This window comes from Mesocricetus auratus, unplaced genomic scaffold, assembly GCF_017639785.1.
Source record: "Mesocricetus auratus isolate SY011 unplaced genomic scaffold, BCM_Maur_2.0 Super-Scaffold_100010, whole genome shotgun sequence".
Classification (NCBI taxonomy): domain Eukaryota; kingdom Metazoa; phylum Chordata; class Mammalia; order Rodentia; family Cricetidae; genus Mesocricetus; species Mesocricetus auratus.
This window is the reverse complement of record NW_024429194.1, coordinates 18,958,372-18,976,574: the sequence shown is the minus strand read 5'-3', so window position 1 is coordinate 18,976,574 and position 18,203 is coordinate 18,958,372. Positions and strand designations below refer to the sequence as shown.

At 45.2% G+C, this 18,203-nt stretch overlaps 1 protein-coding gene across 4 annotated transcripts in view; it reads left to right on the top strand.

The window, feature by feature from the left end:
* The window catches only part of Ube2f (ubiquitin conjugating enzyme E2 F (putative)), a 41,527-nt gene extending 25,599 nt beyond the window's left edge, over positions 1-15,928 (top strand). For all 4 annotated transcript variants that reach the window (XM_021234189.2, XM_021234190.2, XM_005082207.4 and 1 more), the window contains 6 exons: positions 5,121-5,188; positions 6,500-6,570; positions 9,216-9,273; positions 10,498-10,530; positions 13,293-13,355; positions 15,686-15,928. In XM_021234189.2, coding sequence (XP_021089848.1) covers positions 5,121-5,188; positions 6,500-6,570; positions 9,216-9,273; positions 10,498-10,530; positions 13,293-13,355; positions 15,686-15,736 — 344 coding nt within the window. In that variant the 3' untranslated portion in view covers positions 15,737-15,928. The remainder of the gene's footprint in view (positions 1-5,120; positions 5,189-6,499; positions 6,571-9,215; positions 9,274-10,497; positions 10,531-13,292; positions 13,356-15,685) is intronic.
* Positions 15,929-18,203: the final 2,275 nt, after the last annotated feature.

Genomic DNA, 18,203 nt, shown 5'->3' with positions numbered 1-18,203 from the left:
AAAGCTACACATAGAAACCCTGTCTCAAAACAAACAAACAAAAAAAACTTGGTGCTACAGATTCATCTCATTTCAGGGTTCAGGATTGCCTGTCAAGTACATTAGCTGTCTCCTACTCTCTGGGAAAATCTTCCTTCACTGTCCACTTCCAAGTCTCTTCTGAGAGTTTGTGACTTTGGATTTGTGGCCCTTGTGCTGGGTAGAGAGTGTAGAGTGAGGCACTAGGTTTGAGACAGTCCCTGGTGATTGTTTATTGGCACATTGTTTGCTTCTTGTAAGGGGAAGCAATGCATTCTCTTACAGTAGCTTAAGGTTGGAGTTGTCTGTAAAGGGAAGCCTTCCCGCCAGCCTGATTCCAGAGCCACATCAGTCCCAAATAAACACACAGGAGGCTATATTAATTATGAAGCTGTTGGCCTTGCTTGTTTCTTACTGGCTAGCTCTGACTTAAGTATTTACCCCATAATTGTCAATCTAAGTATTTCTCTTACCGGAGAGGTTTCGGGCTTCCTACCCCATGGCATCACATCTTGACTCTCTCTGTTTCTCCTTCTGAGAGTCCTCCTGGACTACTAGTCCCACCTATCTTGGTTCCCTATTGGCCAACAGTGCTTTATTGACATATACACAGGACTTCCCCCATCAGTTGTCTTTTTTTCAAGATGGGGTTTCTCTGTGTAGTCCTAGCTGTCCTGGAACTCACTCTGTAGACCAGGCTGACCTTGAACTCACAGAGATCCTCCTGCCTATGCCTCACATGTGCAACTGATACCCAGTATTTGTTTTTTTTGTTTTTTGTTGTGTTTATTTAAGGCTTGCTTTGGCTGGTCTTTTACCATGAAGCCAAGGATGGTAAACTTCTGTTCAACTTGTCTATACCTTTTGAGTGGTGGGATTGCAGCTTGAGACTGAATTTTCTAAATGAAACTTTAATCATCTCTACGTAGTGTCTGAACCCAAGGCAGGCACTGGAATAATGGTATATCCAGTGCAACTCTGCCTTGAAGAAGCACTGTGGAGATGGAGAGACACAGCGGGCTTCTGCTGCTTCTTCCAGCCTGAATCTGTTTATCCGAGTGGGGTGTGTGTGTGTGTGTGTGTGTGTGTGTGTGTGTGTGTGTGTGTGTGTGTGTGTGTGTGTGTGTGTGTGTTTTAAAGTAGGGAAAGGTTGTGAAATGTGAGGAGCAAAGTACAGCTGCTGTGACCTCTGGGCCTTGAGAGTACATAGTGTGGAAGTTGATGCTGTCCAAATGTTAGTGTCCATGAAACCTTAGAACCTTTCTTCTCCAGAATTAGTCATCATCTGTGTGATTCCTTGTTAGTGTCCATGAAACCTTAGAACCTTTCTTCTCCAGAATTAGTCATCATCTGTGTGATTCCTTGAAGGCAAGAGGTAGCAGGTTGCAAAGCTCCAGTGGAAGGAAGGGTTAAGTCCTCTAACTGTAACAATGGGCGGGGAACCAGGAGCTTTCTCTTACTGTATTTCAGCATCAGTTCCATTTGCCAAGAAGCAACTGTGGCTAGTAGTACGAGTTGGCACACTATGATGGGCAATGGGGTACACTATACAGTGTAGTTAGTTTTCAGTCTTGACTCTAGAGGAGAGGAGGCTCCCTCATCCTTGGGCTGTGTGGGCTCTGGAGCTAGGTGTGGGGGGGGAGTCAGGGATCTCACCAAATGTGGTCATTCTGAAACTTGGACCTTCTGCAGTGTAATCCACTCCTTGGCTGCACTGTATGATGCCAATCCAGCAGTAAAGTGAAGCGGGTCAGGTCTGAATGCAGCTTTGAATAGGGAAGTGCTGACTAAGAAGCAGATCATTTTCCTAAGAGAAGAGTTCATTAGAAAGGAAAATGACATAGTTCTTAGTTACTTAAACACAAACTTTACTGGGGGCAGAAGGAACATGATGGAAGAGGAAACACATTAGAAACACTAGCATTTTTGTAACTGGTAGGCAACAAAATCAGAATAATTGCAATCAATGAAATGAGAAGCCAGCTTGATGGGGATGTCCTTCTGTATATATGTTTCTCTTATTGGTTGGTGAATAAAGCACTGTTTGGCCAATAGAGGCAGGAAGATGGGCAGAACTAGGAGACGAGCAGAATTATGGGAGAGGTAGGCAGAGAGACTGAAGAGGCGCCATCTAGACCACAAAGGAGTAACAAGACCGGGCATTCTCTGGTAAGCCAAGACCACGTGGAAATACATAGATTAATAGAAATGGGTTAATAATTAAGAGAGCTAGCCAGTAAGAAGCCCTAGACATTGACCAACAATTTTATAACTAATACAGCATCCATGTGTTTATTTGAGGCAAAGTGGCTCTGGGCTAGGTGGGACCTGGCAGGAAAGAAACTCCAACACCAGCTAGAGAAAAAAGACAGAATGGCAGGAGGGGTTGGCTGCTGCACAGCCTTGTGCTGGATCACTGTGGGAGAATTTAGAGTGGGCTATGTGGTCTGCAGTGAAAAACCTGACATAAAGAGTCTGTACCATGGTGATTGAAATCAGATTACAAGAGAACAAAGTCAGCCAAACCTTTGGGTCACATGGATGTACTGTAGTGTACATAAAGATGCTGTCTACATGAAAAGTCCTCGTATTTGGAGCTAAACTTACCAAACAAGTGTCTTCCCAGGACTTGTTGCTATGTCACAAATCCAGGTATATTTACAAAAAGTAAATGACCTAACAGAGATCTAAAAAAGAGGAATGATTTGGTTTGCTCACCATTTTAGGGGTGGCAGTCCATTATGTAGGGAGGGCACCGTAGATCTCACATCATGCCAAACAGGAAGAAAAGCAATACAGGAAAAGGCCAAGGCAAGAAGCAACCCCAGAGCCTCACACATAATTCGTCTATTCCAGCCAGGTCCCACTTCCTCGTCTCACCTGGAAATGAATGGATCCTTAGGTCTGAGTCCTCATGATTTGTTTCTGGAAAGGTTCACAGACACTCCTGAAACTGTACCTTACTGTCACCTAGGCTGTTCTTAACTCTGAAACTGACGTCACATTAATGTATCAAACAGGAAAGAGATTAGCTAAGCAACCAATTGGGAGGGAAGAAAACAAAAGACAATATTCAGTGAACCAAGTGACTGAACTTGTTTATTACTAAGGCATTCATCTAATCTTGGTTGTGAAAGACCTTTTAAAAGCACGACACCAGAGACTGAATCCATGAAGTAGAACTGACTTCTTAGGAATGGAAACCTAGCCAGGAGTGGTGGCCAAGCTGTGAGTTTGAGACCAGTGTGGTCTACAGAGTGAGTTCAGCACAGCCATGGCTATGCAGAGAACCCCTCTCTCAATACACACGCACACGCACGCATGCACCCCAAATAAATAAATGGCAAAGGTGTTTGAGACCAACAGTTGAATGGTGCAGAGGTCTTGCTGCTCTTCCAGAGAATCACAGCACTACTTTGGGCTCATACTGTTGTTTTACTGCAGCTGTGGGCAGTGAACCACAAAACTCAACAAACCCACATGGAGCTTATTGGGAAAGGGAGCCAAGGGAAGGGTAGTTGTTGGCCAGCCAGGAACAGGGATGGAAGGGGAAGAAAGGGAAAGAAGGGACAAGCAGATGGGAGGTGCTCACTTGAAAGGGAAAGCATCACATGCGTACAGAGTCCTTATACAGCCATGTAACGCATGATGTAGTCCCACAACACAGGGCCCTTTGAACTGTCTAAGTTATCTGCCTGAATGCCAATGAACGTACCTTGTTGGTTGCCGGGGGTGGGGTCAGCATAATGCCTGAATCCTTATACACACTGCATGTAACTTCAGCTGGGGGAGGGGGCTTCTTAAGACCTTCTGTGGGCACCTGCACAAACATACACATTAACTGAAGTATTAACAAAGGCAAATCTAGGAGCTTTTTACATCAGTGGCCCAGTTGCTAACAAGAACTGGACACCAATTCTTTGGGAAGAAGTGGAAAGAACCAATAATCCAAGCTGTTTCAGCCATGCTAACATTTAGCAAGGACTATGAAACAGAGGACAAATAGTGCCAGAGTCTGAATGCTAAGATCCGGTAATAGCTATTTTAACTGTTGGATAACAGAGTTCTGGCCTCAAAGTTGGCTTCTGTTTATTTGCTTGTTTAATTTAGTTTTGTGTGTACATGTGCTGCAGTTCTTAGGTGGAGGTCAGAGGACAGCTTGCAGGAATTGGTTCTTTCCATCTTGTTGGTCCTGGTGATTGAACTCAGATCCTCAAGTTTGGTAGCAATCACCTTTGCTTGTTGAGCTGTCACACTAGACTACAGCCTCAAAGTTCTTAAAAGAAGCCTGCTTTTAGTGGCATAACTTGCTCTGAGTTTCTGTTTTATGTAAAAAAAACAAACAGGCAAACAAATAAATGAAGCAGTTGGCCTTAGTATTGCATCTGCAAGATGAGGGCAGTGCTATTCACACCACAGTTAGATGGAGAGGCTGCAGCACCCTCTGCTGGCAGCAGCCTCTTCTTGAAGCTGGGTTGTGTCCAAATAGGCAAGAGGGACTATACTGTGTTGTATCTGTAGACATCCCTCCTGGGTTCTTGCCAGCACTCATTCCCTAAGGGCCTGTTCTCTTCTGGAAGCCTCACCAAGTACTCACTAAGGCAGTGGTGTTAGTTCCAGTTCTCACTGTGCCGAGTCCTGAGCCCTCTAGCAGGAGATGGATGCTGAGTAAGCTTGTGCTGAGTGATTGGAAGTTGTGCACAGTTGCTGGGAAAACAGTAAGATCTCATCAGCCTCCCCACGGAAATGGCATCCTTATGGGAGTCTGGGAGCTGGCCAGGAAAGAGGGAACTCACATAGGCAGGAGATGGGTTAAGATGGTCACACTAACTGTAGTGCCCTGCAAAAAGAGCCAGTCTTCCTAAAGGGCACCTTGTCCTTCCTCTGAGGGCACCTTTGTCGTGGAGCAGGTAGCAATGGTGGCCGTGTTGGGACAGGACAAGGCTCTGTGTGTGTAGCTTTGCTGAAGGAACCTGGGGACTCTGTGGTCCTGTTTTTAACCTCTTCATTCTGTGCTTGCCATTATCCTAACTTTGTGTTTGCTTTTGTTTCCTTTTTTTTTAATTTAAAGATTTTTTTGTTTTGTTTTGTGTTTTTAATAGATGAGGGTTACTACCAGGGTGGAAAATTTCAGTTTGAAACTGAAGTTCCTGATGCCTACAACATGGTGGTAAGTAGCATGTGCCTAAACCTCACCCCCACACATACCAGGGATAAAGCATGGAGACGTGGGTGACACTGGCTCAGGAGCCGGGCTCTCAACACAACCACATTTGTGTTTCTCCTGTGGATTAGCAGCAGTATGAGATTTCAGTACAGAAACTCATTTGTCCAGCAGGTGTTCTTTGTGGCGGTGTGTTGCCTATGTGTTTCGTATGAATTTTTTTTAATGGAGGGAGGGGGCACAAGTTTTTAGACTAATTTTATTTTGGTATAATACAGAGCTCCAGAGGCCAATAATTTTAGAATTTCAGGTACTTAATAACCTATAGCTACATATTTGTCCCTCAGATCATATTACAAGCTGGGTAGTGGTGGCACCTATCTTTAATCCTATCAGTCAGAAGGCAGAGGCAGAGGCAGGCAGATCTCTGAGTTAGAGTGAGTTCCAGGACAGGCATGGCTATACAGAGAAACCTTGTCTCTAAACCTCCCCCTCAAAGAAAAACCAACAACAAAGACTATATTACATAATAATTATACCAAAGGTTGTCACACACAGCTTCACTTTTGAGGATAGATCAGTAGGGAAGTAAGGTAATGTGTAGAGAGTGATAAAAAATGGTAAGTAGCTAGACAGATGGATAAATATAGAAAGTGAATTCGTAGGGATTACAAAAAGAAGGTGAGGGTACCACCTTTGGAACACGGAGTGGGGTGGGAGGCAGTTAGCTCCTGAGCCACCCCATTTGTTTCAGAGCCAGGGATTAGGGCCATGGGCTGTCTGGAACTGTGGTCCAAGGTGTGAAATGAGAGAACATGTATCAACAACTCAAGCTCTGAACTATCATACCACACTTGCACACAAATGTGCATATATATTCATGAACATATAGAAAATGTAAATAAATAAAGTAGACTAACCCTGATCTAGGAATTTTTTTTGTTTGTTTGTTTTTTCGAGACAGTTTCACTGTATTGTTTTGGAGCCTGTCCTGGAACTTGCTCGGTAGACCAGGCTTGGTCTCGAACTCACAGAGATCCACCTGCCTCTGCCTACTGAGTGCTGGGATTAAAGGCATGTGCCATCACCGTCCGGCTTGGTCTAGGAATTTGTAACACCAATATCTGCAGACACACCTGACTGAAAAGGTGGTTTGTTCTGTCTGGAGCAGTAATGGTCAGGTGTGGGTCTGTGACTTAGGCATAGCAATTTAGGCTCCTGGTTGGAGTTTGAATCCGAGGGGTGGGGTGTGTACACAAGTGCTCACACACACTGCAGGTGTGGACTGGGGAGATTTGTGACCTCTCTGTGTTGCAGCCTCCCAAGGTGAAATGCTTGACTAAAATCTGGCACCCCAACATCACTGAAACAGGGGAAATATGTCTAAGGTAAGTCTCCTCCTCCCTTCTGTACATGTATGAATGTCTTCAAATTCACTCTTGTAAGGGGATCTCTGGCTACAATTCAGAAATGCCTGGGCCAAACTGAAGTAGCTCCTTATTATTGCCAGGGCCTTGCCAGTCCTCACTAAGCAGTGAGGTGTTCTTTGTTTCCGCCTCCTTTAGTGAACAGCAGTCCCAATTTATGGCTGATGTTAACTAACAAGGAGGATAGTGGTGGGGAAAGAGAAACTACAGGAGCCTGGCCTCAGTGATCTTAGACACGTGCACTGAAGATACTTTCCAGAATGGCCCTTCAGAGTAGGTAGCTTCCCCGTGTCTCTTCAGCTATAGACTGTGTCCTGCTCTCACGGTGGCACAAGGTCAAGGCCTAGCAGTTTCCAGTGTCCTAAAAGGTCACTGGTCTCTGAGGAAAAGAACTGGGAGATATAAAGGGGATCTGCTTTTCATAGTGGACAGAGCAATTGAGGTTTCTGGTTTTTTTTGTTTGTTTGTTTTTTACATGTTTTGGACCCTTGTTCTAGTATTCCAGGGTGTTAATGGTCGCTGTCTGGTGTAGTGATGTTTTGTTTATGATCTAACAAATAAAACTTAAAGATCAGAGTGCAAAGCTAACCACACTAGTTAGCCATAGAGGCAGGCAGTGGTGACACACACCTTTGATCTCAGGAGACAGAGGCATCTCTGTTAGTTCAAGGCCACCCTGAACTACACAAAATTGATCCAGTCTAAAAGAGAAACAGAGCTCACACAAAGGTGGTCCCAGCACTTGGAGTCACACGCCTTTAATCCTAGCACTAAGGAGATGGAGACAGGAAGGTATATGGTCGAGTGGAGAGAGGAATATAAGGCGGGAGGAGACAGGAGCTTATTGCAGGCTAGGCAGTCTGAGCAGCGGTTAGTCTGAAGCAGTCTGGGTGGCTGGCTGCTTCGCTTCTCTGATCTTTCAGCTTTCCCCCCTCTGATGTCTGACTCCAGGTTTTCATTATTAAGGACTATTAGAATTTGTGCTATAGTGTGGTCTACACCAATTGCAGCCTCTATGACAGGAGGACTTGGGGAGGCTCTCAAGGCACTGCCTCATGTTCAGCCACCCTAGGAAACAGGGTTTTCATGTTAGTTGTAAAATGTTGGGACCTGAGGCTGTTCTTTTTTGTTTTGTTTTGTTTTTGTTTTTGTTTTTTTGTTTTGTTTTTTCGAGACAGGGTTTCTCTGTGGCTTTGGAGGCTGTCCTAGAACTAGCTCTTGTAGACCAGGCTGGCCTCGAACTCACAGAGATCGCCTGCCTCTGCCTCCCGAGTGCTGGGATTAAAGGCATGCGCCACCAACGCCCGGCCCTGAGGCTGTTCTTAGTATACCTCTCTATTTCTCCATTCTCCTCAGTAAGTATTAGCCACTGGGTAAGGAAGACAAGCTGTACCTGGATGCTTCTTGTCTGGTCTTTTTTTGTCTGAGAAATGTAGTCAGTGCCATCAGCCCATACAGAGGCTTTAAAAATACTGTCAGATGAGGTAGTGCCTGAGTTCCAGGCCAACCAGGGCTTCATAGTGAGGCACTGTCTCAAAACAAAACAAATACACCAACAATTGATAAGAAGCCATAAACACACAACTGAAAGAGGTTCCCTGAACTACTACTTACTATTCTTTTTTAAATATTTTATTTATTTATTGTGTATACAGTCTTCTGCCTGCACGCCAGCAGAGGACATCAGATTTCATTCAAGGTGGTTGTGAACCACCATGTGGTTGCTGGGAATTGAACTCAGGTCTTTGAAAGAACAGTCAGTGCTCTTAACCACTGAGCCATCTCTCCAGCCCTACTACTTACTATTCTTGTGTGTAAGAATTCATTTCGGAAGCACTTACACTGGACAAAAGACTCAGACTACAGGAGGGCTCTGTTCATCGATCTATGGCTGCACTGGCAACCAGCAAACATGCAGGACCACTGTGAGGTTGTGACTTGCTATTCCCCTGCTGGGGTGTGTGGGAGACAAGAGAGACCTAGCCTCAGCATTGGAGGGTATAGATGCTACACACTTTGAGGGAACAGCTCCTTCTTTCACAGATAAAGTAGTTCCCCCCGTTGGAGTAATTAATTTTTGGATTATGCCTGACAGATGAAGATTCTAGCCCTCTATCATTTTTGTTGCTGTCATTGTTCCTGCCTACTAAACAACGTGTGTGTGTGTGTGTGTGTGTGTGTGTGTGTGTGTGTGTGTGTGTGTGTGTGTGTGTGTTGTTTTAATGTTTTTTTGATGGGTTTGGTAGCACATGCCTATAACCCAAGCACTCAGATGGCAGAGATAGGAGAACTGACACAAGCTTGAGTTAGCTTGGAGTATATAGTGAGTTCCAGGCTAGCTAGGACTACATCTGAGACACTCTGTGTGTGTGTGTGGGGGGGGGGGGTTCCTTTGATTAGAATTCCATGTGAAAGATTAATACACATATAGTCAATAGACAAAATAGCAAGAGACATTGTAACTGAAATACAACTTTGGAGGTGAAAGCTGTCCTTGGTAGGGCAGAAGACTGAACAGCCGAGAAGAGATAGGTTTCATATCTATATGGTAGTTCATTTATGGTAAATAACTTCATTCCTCATTAGCATGTGTTTCTCTCTTTCAGTTTACTAAGAGAACATTCAATTGATGGCACTGGCTGGGCTCCCACTAGGACTTTGAAGGTGAGAGTCAGCATTTCTTCTGTAGTTCTCAGGTAACCAACCCCTCCTGTAAGAAATGCGCCCTATTCCCGCCACTCCCCACCACACACCTTCTGGGTCTGCTCCATCAGGCATTGCCTTAGCCAGTCCTAATTGGATCAGAGTCCTTGTTGACCAATACCTTTCCATTGAAAGAGTCAAACCATGGGTTTCATCACCACAAGAGAAAGCATAGTGGTCTTGTTATTCAGTGGGGCTCTCTTTTCCTGAGTCAAAAAGATTATGAAATGATGGGTAGATTATTACTGAATAGCCTCCACAGGAAAGAAAAGTATAGGAAAACAATTTGACCCTGATCCATGTCAGACTGTGTAGAACAGTTACACCCTGTTCCTCCTCTACTGTGGTCTGACACATGGACCACCCAGTCTTTCCCTGTGTCCTGTCCTCTGGATTTAGCTCTGCCAGATGTCCCATTACTTAGAGGTAGTCTCCTCCAGCCCTCCACTCACTACATCTGCTCCTTCTGCAAGTCTCTGGGATGGCTGCCATTTCCTCTGCAGTGTCTCTACTGCCTGGGGCAGTAGCTTGCTGTCAGCTCAGATGTCTAGCTCCTTCTCCCAGGGTTAATACTTACCTTCAGCTCTAGTGCCAGTCACTAGCCAACTCACACCAGAAGGTCAGATGTGCCAAGACATATAGGTGGGAGAAAGCAAGTAAATAAAATTGCCACTAGCAGATACTATGAAGTGTCCCTGAGAATCAGTTTGAAAGAACAAGACTTTGGAGTTGAATCTGTGATTGCCATGGCTCCCATCTGAAGATCAGGTCTGTGAATGTAGATAAACAGTGGTTTTTAGTGTTACTGTAGTGGGAACTAGTGAACTTGAAGTGTGAGTCTCCCTTAATTCTAGAGGAGATTAAGAAGATGGAGTAATTTATCACCAAACCCCAAGAGGCAGTAATTTTAGAAAGCAGTAGGCTTTGTTGTGAAGGTAAATTTCAGAAGTCTGGTCTGTAGAGCATGGCTGCAGGTTCACCCCATGACTCATGGTCCCTGCATCTTTCCAAGCATGGAAGGCAGTTATAAAGGTGGTCAGAGGTAGGACTTGAAGAAAGGGTTCCTGTTTTCAGTCTTGAGAAAAGCACTATGATGTGTATTTGATAGTGTACAATGCATATTTCTTGGTTACATGTTTCAAAGACTTAGTACATAAAAACCTGAGAATTGTTTTCTTCTTTCAGGATGTTGTTTGGGGATTAAACTCATTATTTACTGTAAGTATATTATTAGTCACCCCTCCTTTTTCTTGTTTTTCTGGCTGTTGGTTTGAAACACAAGCTTAAAAAGCATGGAGTCTTTTAAGCTACCCTTTCTTTCCGTTTTATGGCCAGATATTTTGCACCATGACACAGGAACTTAGGGGACTTTAGAATGACATTCAGAGATTTTCTGCCTTCTAGAGCATATCTGCTCCTCCTCCTGTCACCTGTGGCACAGCATGCTTGTATTCAGTCATCAACAAAAGGACAAATAGCAAAACTTCTACTAACCTGTGAGGCCCTGCCCAATGTTGCAGGGTTTCTGGGCAGTACACACCTACAGAGAAGCCAGCATGTACAGGCATTTCAGGTTCTCCCTGTCTCCCTGTGAAAACACTACCTTTGGGCCAGGCCTGAATTCTGCCACTTAGTTTTTCCGGCATGCTCAATTATTTTGATGTGGGTCCTGGCTTTGGTGACATAACACAGTGTAACCCCAGAGCCTAATTAAAAATTTTGCCAGCAGTTGGGTTTCACTGCCTTTTAAAAGGATTTATTGCTGGGCGTTGGTGGCGCACGCCTTTAATCCCAGCACTCGGGAGGCAGAGGCAGGCGGATCTCTGTGAGTTCGAGGCCAGGCTGGACCGACAGCCTCCAAAACAGAGAAACCCTGTCTCGTAAAACCAAAAAAAAAAAAAAAAAGGATTTATTAATCTTTATGCGTTTGGGTAATTTGTCTGTATCTGTGTCTGTGCACTGCATGTGTGTCATGTGTCCAGAGACTAAAAGAGGTTGTTGAGTTATGTGGGACTGAGGATACAACTGGTTGGGAGCCACCATGTGGGTATGGAAGTCAAACGGTCCTCTGAAAGAGCAGCCAATGCTCCTCTTCAGCCCCTCCCTCTGGGCTTCACTGTCTGTTGATCCTTCGTGGTTTCAGTTTGACTGAGCCAGTGAGGACAGCAGCTAACCAGGCCTCCTCCTGTCACTTTCCTCAACCTTAACAGAGCTGTTGTGGAGTGCATCTTGTTTGCCCAGGCGACAAACGCTGTGTGTGTGTGTTGGCTAGCACAGTCTTTCTTTTTGTTTCGGAACAAGAGCTCACTCTATAGGCCTTGATCTAGTATCTCTTTCAGGCAAGCCATGAACTCATGCCAATCCTCCTTTCTCAACTTCCTGTGTCATGGAGTTAGCATGTACCACTTACCCCACTTCGTATTTTCGTATTCACAGTTAGGTTTTTTCCTAGTTAGGAACACTGCACTGCAGGTAATGTTCCTGGAGAGGAATATGGTTGTCTGTAATAAGCCGTTTTCAGGTGCTCTTTGCAAAGCAGTGACTTGCCATACTAACAGTCTGTCTGGGCTGATTTTCAAGAGGACAGGGTGTTCATTGAGAGGTGGAAAGAGTCTGTGCCCCCCTCAGTTTGGGGATACCAGGTATTGTTCCCTTTGGATTTTTGAGTGAGTACCTTTGGAAAGTCAGAAATAAGAACAGTAGGCAAGGTCAGAAGAGAAACTGTATACTGAGGAGATGCCGCGGATATTAACGTAGGAGAGAGAGACTAATGCTTTTAAAAGGAAATGGAGCTGCGTGTGCTGGTGTTGGTTCCAGCACTTGGCTACAGCGGCAGATGGATCTCTGAGTTTGAGGCCAGCCTAGTCTATAGAGTGAATTGAGGCTAGCCAGAGACCCTGACTCAAAGAAAAGAAAGAAATGAAGAGCCAGTGAGATAGCTTAGCAGATAGAGGCGCTAGCCTGATGATCTGAGTTAAATCCCCAGAGCCCACTATTTCTCAGAAGTTGTCCTTTAACCACATGTACATGTGTGCATACACTGCCTCATACATGATAATAATAAATACTTTTTAAGTACTGCAAGAAAGAAAGCAGTGGGGCTAGAGAGATAGCTGAAACAGTAAAGTGCTTCCTTACATGCATGAGGACCTGAGTTCAGTTTGAAGAACTGATGTAAAAAAGTTGTACATGTAATCCCAGCACTGGAAATATGGAGATAGGAAGATTGCTGGAGCTTGCTGACCAGCCATCTTTGCCTAATTAATGAGACAGGTCCCAGTAAGAAACCCTATTTCAAAAATGCAAGATGGAAGGCTCTTAAGGAGTGATACCTGAGATTGACCCCTGGCCTCTAGACATACCAATTCCCCACATGTACCCCCACAGGCAACAACCTGAACATGTGTGCTTACACACAAAATGACATTTCCGTTTGAAGAACCTCATTGTTAGAATGGTTATTCAATGCCAGAGAGATGATTTGGTGTTTAAAAGTACTGGCTACTCTTCTAGAAGACCCACGCTCTATTTCTAACACCCACACGACAGCTCACAACTTCCTATAACTAGTTCCAAGGGATTCAGTGCCTTCCTCTGGCTTCCACAAGTACACACCACCACATGATACACATTCCTATGCAGGTAAAACACTCATACACATAAAATTTTTTTAAAAAGTCTTTTTAAGAGAATGGTTGTCCTTCACCAGTTATCAGAAAGCAACAAATTAATGTGATTGCCATCTTCTTCAGTTCCACAGAGTATGGGTAGTTGTGTAAGCATATCCTTGACTTTTGCTCAGTTCTCATCACCATTTTGAAAGCCACTTGGCACTCTGCAGAGAGGGATTTGGAGTACTTGGAGTACTCTCTAGGTTGCTGTGCCAGTCACTGACTCCCCCAGGCTCTCTGTAAAGTGAAGAGTTGCTGTAGTGGGAAAGCAGGTTCTTCCTCACACTCATGAGTTGCTTTCTTTTTAAGGATCTTTTGAATTTTGATGATCCACTGAATATTGAAGCTGCTGAACATCATTTACGAGACAAGGTGAGCTGGCAAACAGGCTTTTTCTAGGTAGACACATTAGGTAAAATGAGTCTCGCAATTGGGTGAGGACATAAATGGTGGATGTGGGACAGCCGTTTAAAGCAATTTATTTGTTAGTGTAAATGTGTGGTTTGCTCAGTGAAAGTGGCTTTTATTACAGGTAAAATCATAATAAAATTTCAGTATGAGTAATACAACAGGCATATTACCTCATTAGCAATAAGGTAGAGCTGGGGTATAACTTTGTGGTAGAGCCTAGCACTTGCCCAGCACTGAAGAACAACATCAAAACCTTACCACAATGGTTAGGAAGGATGGGTCACATCAGGCCACCTGCCTTTTTCCACACCCTATACTGAGATCATGGATGTTTGCTTTTACCGAAAACATGGACTCTTGTCCGTTACACTTATTCTTCATTATTTTTTTTTCTTTCTGATCAGATTAAAAGCTCCTTCCTGGGATTTTTTTCTCCCACAAGATGTTTCCCTGCTGTAAGCAGCTAGTCAGGAAACATACTACATCCTTAAATACAGTGATAATTGGTTTAGTCCTATAGCCAGGTTGCTGCGTCAAAGACATCACATGTCCTTAATTTGATTAGTGGGCTGGCTGTTTATCTTTGAGGCTCACCAGGACACAAGTCCATGCCTGTATAGGTTGGTGTACTTGGCTGCACACTGCCTGGGAAGGCTGCTTTTGCCCTCTGCTTTGTAATCATCTTGGTAGATCAAGTGTGGCAGTGTGCTTGCTTTGGACCTCTGAACAGTTTGCTTTTGTTTTTGAGTCATTTTCATAGAAGAGTGTTTGCATTTAAAAAATTTTTTTCTGATGTGCCTGCTGAGAGCCTGACTCTAGCTAGCCATTTGCATATGCAGGGACCGCGCTTTGTTTTGTCCATCAAACACTGTCTCTGTCTTGCCTACTTCAGATGGGTGTGGAGTGCTTCTGATAAGAAGCCTGTTAATCAAACGCTCAGGCTCCCTGAGAAGGAGCCAGCATAAGTGCATCACTGCACTTGTGACTGCACTGTGAGCATCAGAGCCTCAGGGAAGACAAGGGATGGAGCTCTGCTAGGGAACGACTGGACTGCTGGAGGGATTTCTACTGAGGACCAGAGGCAGTCCCATGTATCCTGAGCAGGAATGTAGAGAAGCGTCTAGTATGACCTGGGCTGAGGTGGCCCAAGGTGTTTGGCCTCAGAAAGCAGCTAAGAGACTCTCCCTGTTGTTTTATCTGCTTAATTTGCTTACTTTTTGAGGTAGGGGCTCACTAGGTAGCCCTGGCTGGCCTAGAACTCTCTATGTAAACCAGTCTGGCTTCACAGTCAGAGGTCCACTGCCTCTACCTCCTAAGTGCTAGGATTAAAGGTGAGCACCACCACACACAGCTGATATTTGTTTGATCATTTTGCAATGCTAGGGGCTGAACTGGGACCTTGTACATTCTAGGCAAACATTCCTAAATCTCCATTTCCTTTTACTAGAAATGAGGTCTTGCCAAGATAGCCTTAAATCCTGAGCTGAAGATTTCTTCCTGCCTCTACTTCCAAACTAGCTAAGACTGTAGGCACATGCTGCCATACCTGACTAGGAAGGCTTGTCTGATCCTTTGGTGACCAATATGGCTATTGTGTATCCTCACTTCATTACCTCCTCCAACTGGTTATATCCACTTTAATAGTCATTGGGGCTATACTCTTGGCATCCATGGTCTTCATATAGTACAGTACATGGGGCAATCACCTAATTTACATTAAAAGCACACTCCTATTATAAAGCTCCTAGTACAAGTCTTAGTTATCGTCTGTGGAAGCACGGTCCTAGCATAATGCTCTTAGCACAGGGGACTGTGTCCAGGCCTACAGGCAGTCTCCAAATAAGGTCAGGTAGAGAATAGGGAGGGCGCCTTCTACCAGGAAGATGGAATGTTGCTGAGCTCAGAGAGAGCTGCCAGGCCACGGTAGACTGCAACCTCTGACCAGCAGGGCCTCCCAGCAAAAGAGCAGCTAGGTTGCTTATACTGCTTACAGAAGAGTGCTGGCATTGGGAGCATGAACATGCTTTACCAGACTTGATGTTCCTATTGGCACAAGTGAGGGTGTGGGATGAGGTGCTTGTAGGATCTCCACTGCTCTGGCCTGTGCTGTGGCCCTCACCATCACCACCACACTGTCCCCTGCACAGTTTCACTAGGGTCATGGAAAGATGGCACCATTGGTGACATGAAGCCAGGCTTCTCCACAGAGTCCTCCTGGGGGAGATTTGCTGTGTTCCTGAAGTGTCACTTTGCTCTCTCTCTCTTCTCTGCTGTATCTTCTCCCTCTACAGGAGGATTTCCGGGACAAAGTGGATGAATACATCAAACGCTATGCCAGATGATAAGAGGAGAAATTGCAGGTCTGAGGACTGTCACCATTGTCTCTGATGTGAACAGCTCGAGGTAGCCCTCCTCCCCATCCTCATAGTCCCTGTCAGCCCCTTGGGATTGTCCCAGTCTTGCGACCATGTTGTCCTGAAGAAGACCATCCTCCTGACTACACAATACAGCAAGAAAATGTGTCTGGGCCTCGAGAGCGTTGTCTGCTTCTCTTAACATGTTTACTGAAACTCTACTGTCTAGGCTGTGGGATTCCTCCGAAGTTGTAATGAACTCACCATTGAGGATAGCGCTTGCTTCCCTTCCCCCAACATAATCGGTGTCCTGCACAAGTGATATAATGACATGTTCGGTGTGACTGGCAGATTGGCAATAAGAAACCCGCTATAAGCTGTGATTGGATGCACATTCTCTTAGCTTCTTCCATGAATGTTGGCCCTGCCTAGATGTGAAGTTTCCCAGAATGCATAGTCATTCACTGTAGATCTTACTGAAATGCGTATTTTATTTAATGTAAGTATATTTTGGAACAGATTTGTAATTTGTACAATTTGATGCTTTGATTATTTTTTCTATTCTCATTTAGTTTGTATTTTCATTGTACAGAGCAGACACAAAGATATTGGGTCAAGCAACTCTTGAAGAGAAATTTTAAAGAGACCATGAAAGGCCCATTACTCAGTTTCTCCAGATGCAGCAGGAATCTGGCTCCTAGTCATCAGCTCTTCCTTCAGGTCCACATGTGACAAGGATGTTTTGGAGACTTATAACCTAGATCTGGATGATCAAAACCAAAGGCAGGGAGGCTTCCCTCACATGCTACCCAGACACAGCAGGCTGGACTTCCTAAGCAAGGGCAGTGGCTGATTCTGCACTTGTCATAGCATGAGCCAGGGCTTCCTTAACAGAGCTCTGTCTTTGCTTTCCAGCAAAAGGAAATGCCTGGGGAATCAGCTCAGTCTCAGTGCTGCCGAGACTGCACTGTGACTGTCCTCTGACTTGCCCATGGTTCCAAGCCCTACAAGGGGAGTCTCATAGGCCTAGGCAGCAGGAGCAGCAGCAGGGTAGAGCACTTCAGGGTCCGGTCCGCCCCGTAGAGAGACTGGTGGATTTATTCAGCTTTAGGCATTTAAACCAGTGAGATCTAATGCAAAATAAATGCATGTCTGGTTTTATTCACTGCCTGTCTAGCATTCACACTTAACTGTCAGTTTTCCTGCCTGTTATCTGGATTTGGTGTACTTTGCAAGGTTAGTCTTGCTTCCCACTTAGCATCAGGAATTGGGCCAATTAGCCAGCCACAAGGGGTGGCCTCATCTGGCAGGTCACATACCTAGATGAACAGAGCGGTCACAATGTGGCCCAACAGAGTGAGTGGTAGTACCCCAGTGACCCAGGACCTGAATAGGAGCCCCATCATCTTCCTTTCAAACCCTGGGAGAATGGTGTGACTTAACCCCTGCCAGTGCTGGTGTTACTAGGTACTCAGCTGTCAGACACTAGGTGCCGCCATTTGTTGGCACTCTTGTTGCCCAGATATCGAGGTGCCTAGCATCAAAGATAGGACTTCCTCACAAGGCTACTTGAGTGGAAGAAATGACACTAGTCCCTGTCATTCTGACAGGCACATGTGCGCAGTAAGGGAGACCAGCCTCCCTCCGACTGCACTGAGAATGGTGCTAACCTCAGGGCATTATACAGTAGCATTTTTTAGAGGTCAGGTAATTTGTGACATGATTTTTCCAGGTAACCAATACTGTCTCATTCTGTTAAGTAGAAGTCCCTTAGAAATAGTTCTCTCCCTAACTCACAGAACCCTTCGCCTCACCTCTCATAGTGAGCAGTAGCTTGTGCCTGACCTCCAGACGGCTAGCTTCTTGATCTCCCCACCCTGTCCAAAACAGCATTTTAACAGTCCCTGGGACCCCAACAAGCTGTTAATCTTAGTTCTGCCAAGGCAGTGTGATCCCCAACCTTGAGAAGGTAGGGCCAGACCTCTCTGGGAAACTGGTAGCAGAGGTCTAGCCTGGGGAAGGAAGGGAAGCTCTTGGGCAACTTGAATACACTGGCTATCAAACCTCTGCCTCCTGGGTCTTGTTCTGCTCTGGACACCGCTGCTCAGACTTGAGTGTAAGTTGTGTGTTCGCAAGAGCTCAGAGAACGAAGAACTTGTGGGTGGGTCACATCTCTGGTTGTTCCTTAAACACCTCACCCCAGCGGGTGACTTCATTTCTAAGCAGCTGAGGGCTCCATTAAGCAGAGTCTAGTCTTAGCTGTGCACCACTGTGCCTCTCCTCCCAGCCCTGGCTTGCTCATTTGTTTGCTCTGCTTTCTATTTATTTTGTGTGGTCCAAACTGGCCTTCTGCCTCCGTCTCCTAAGTTCTAGGATGATGTACCACAACACCCAGCTCATCTTGATTTTTTACTTACTGTTTCCCAGAGAGCAGGGTCTTTGGATGTGGGTGACT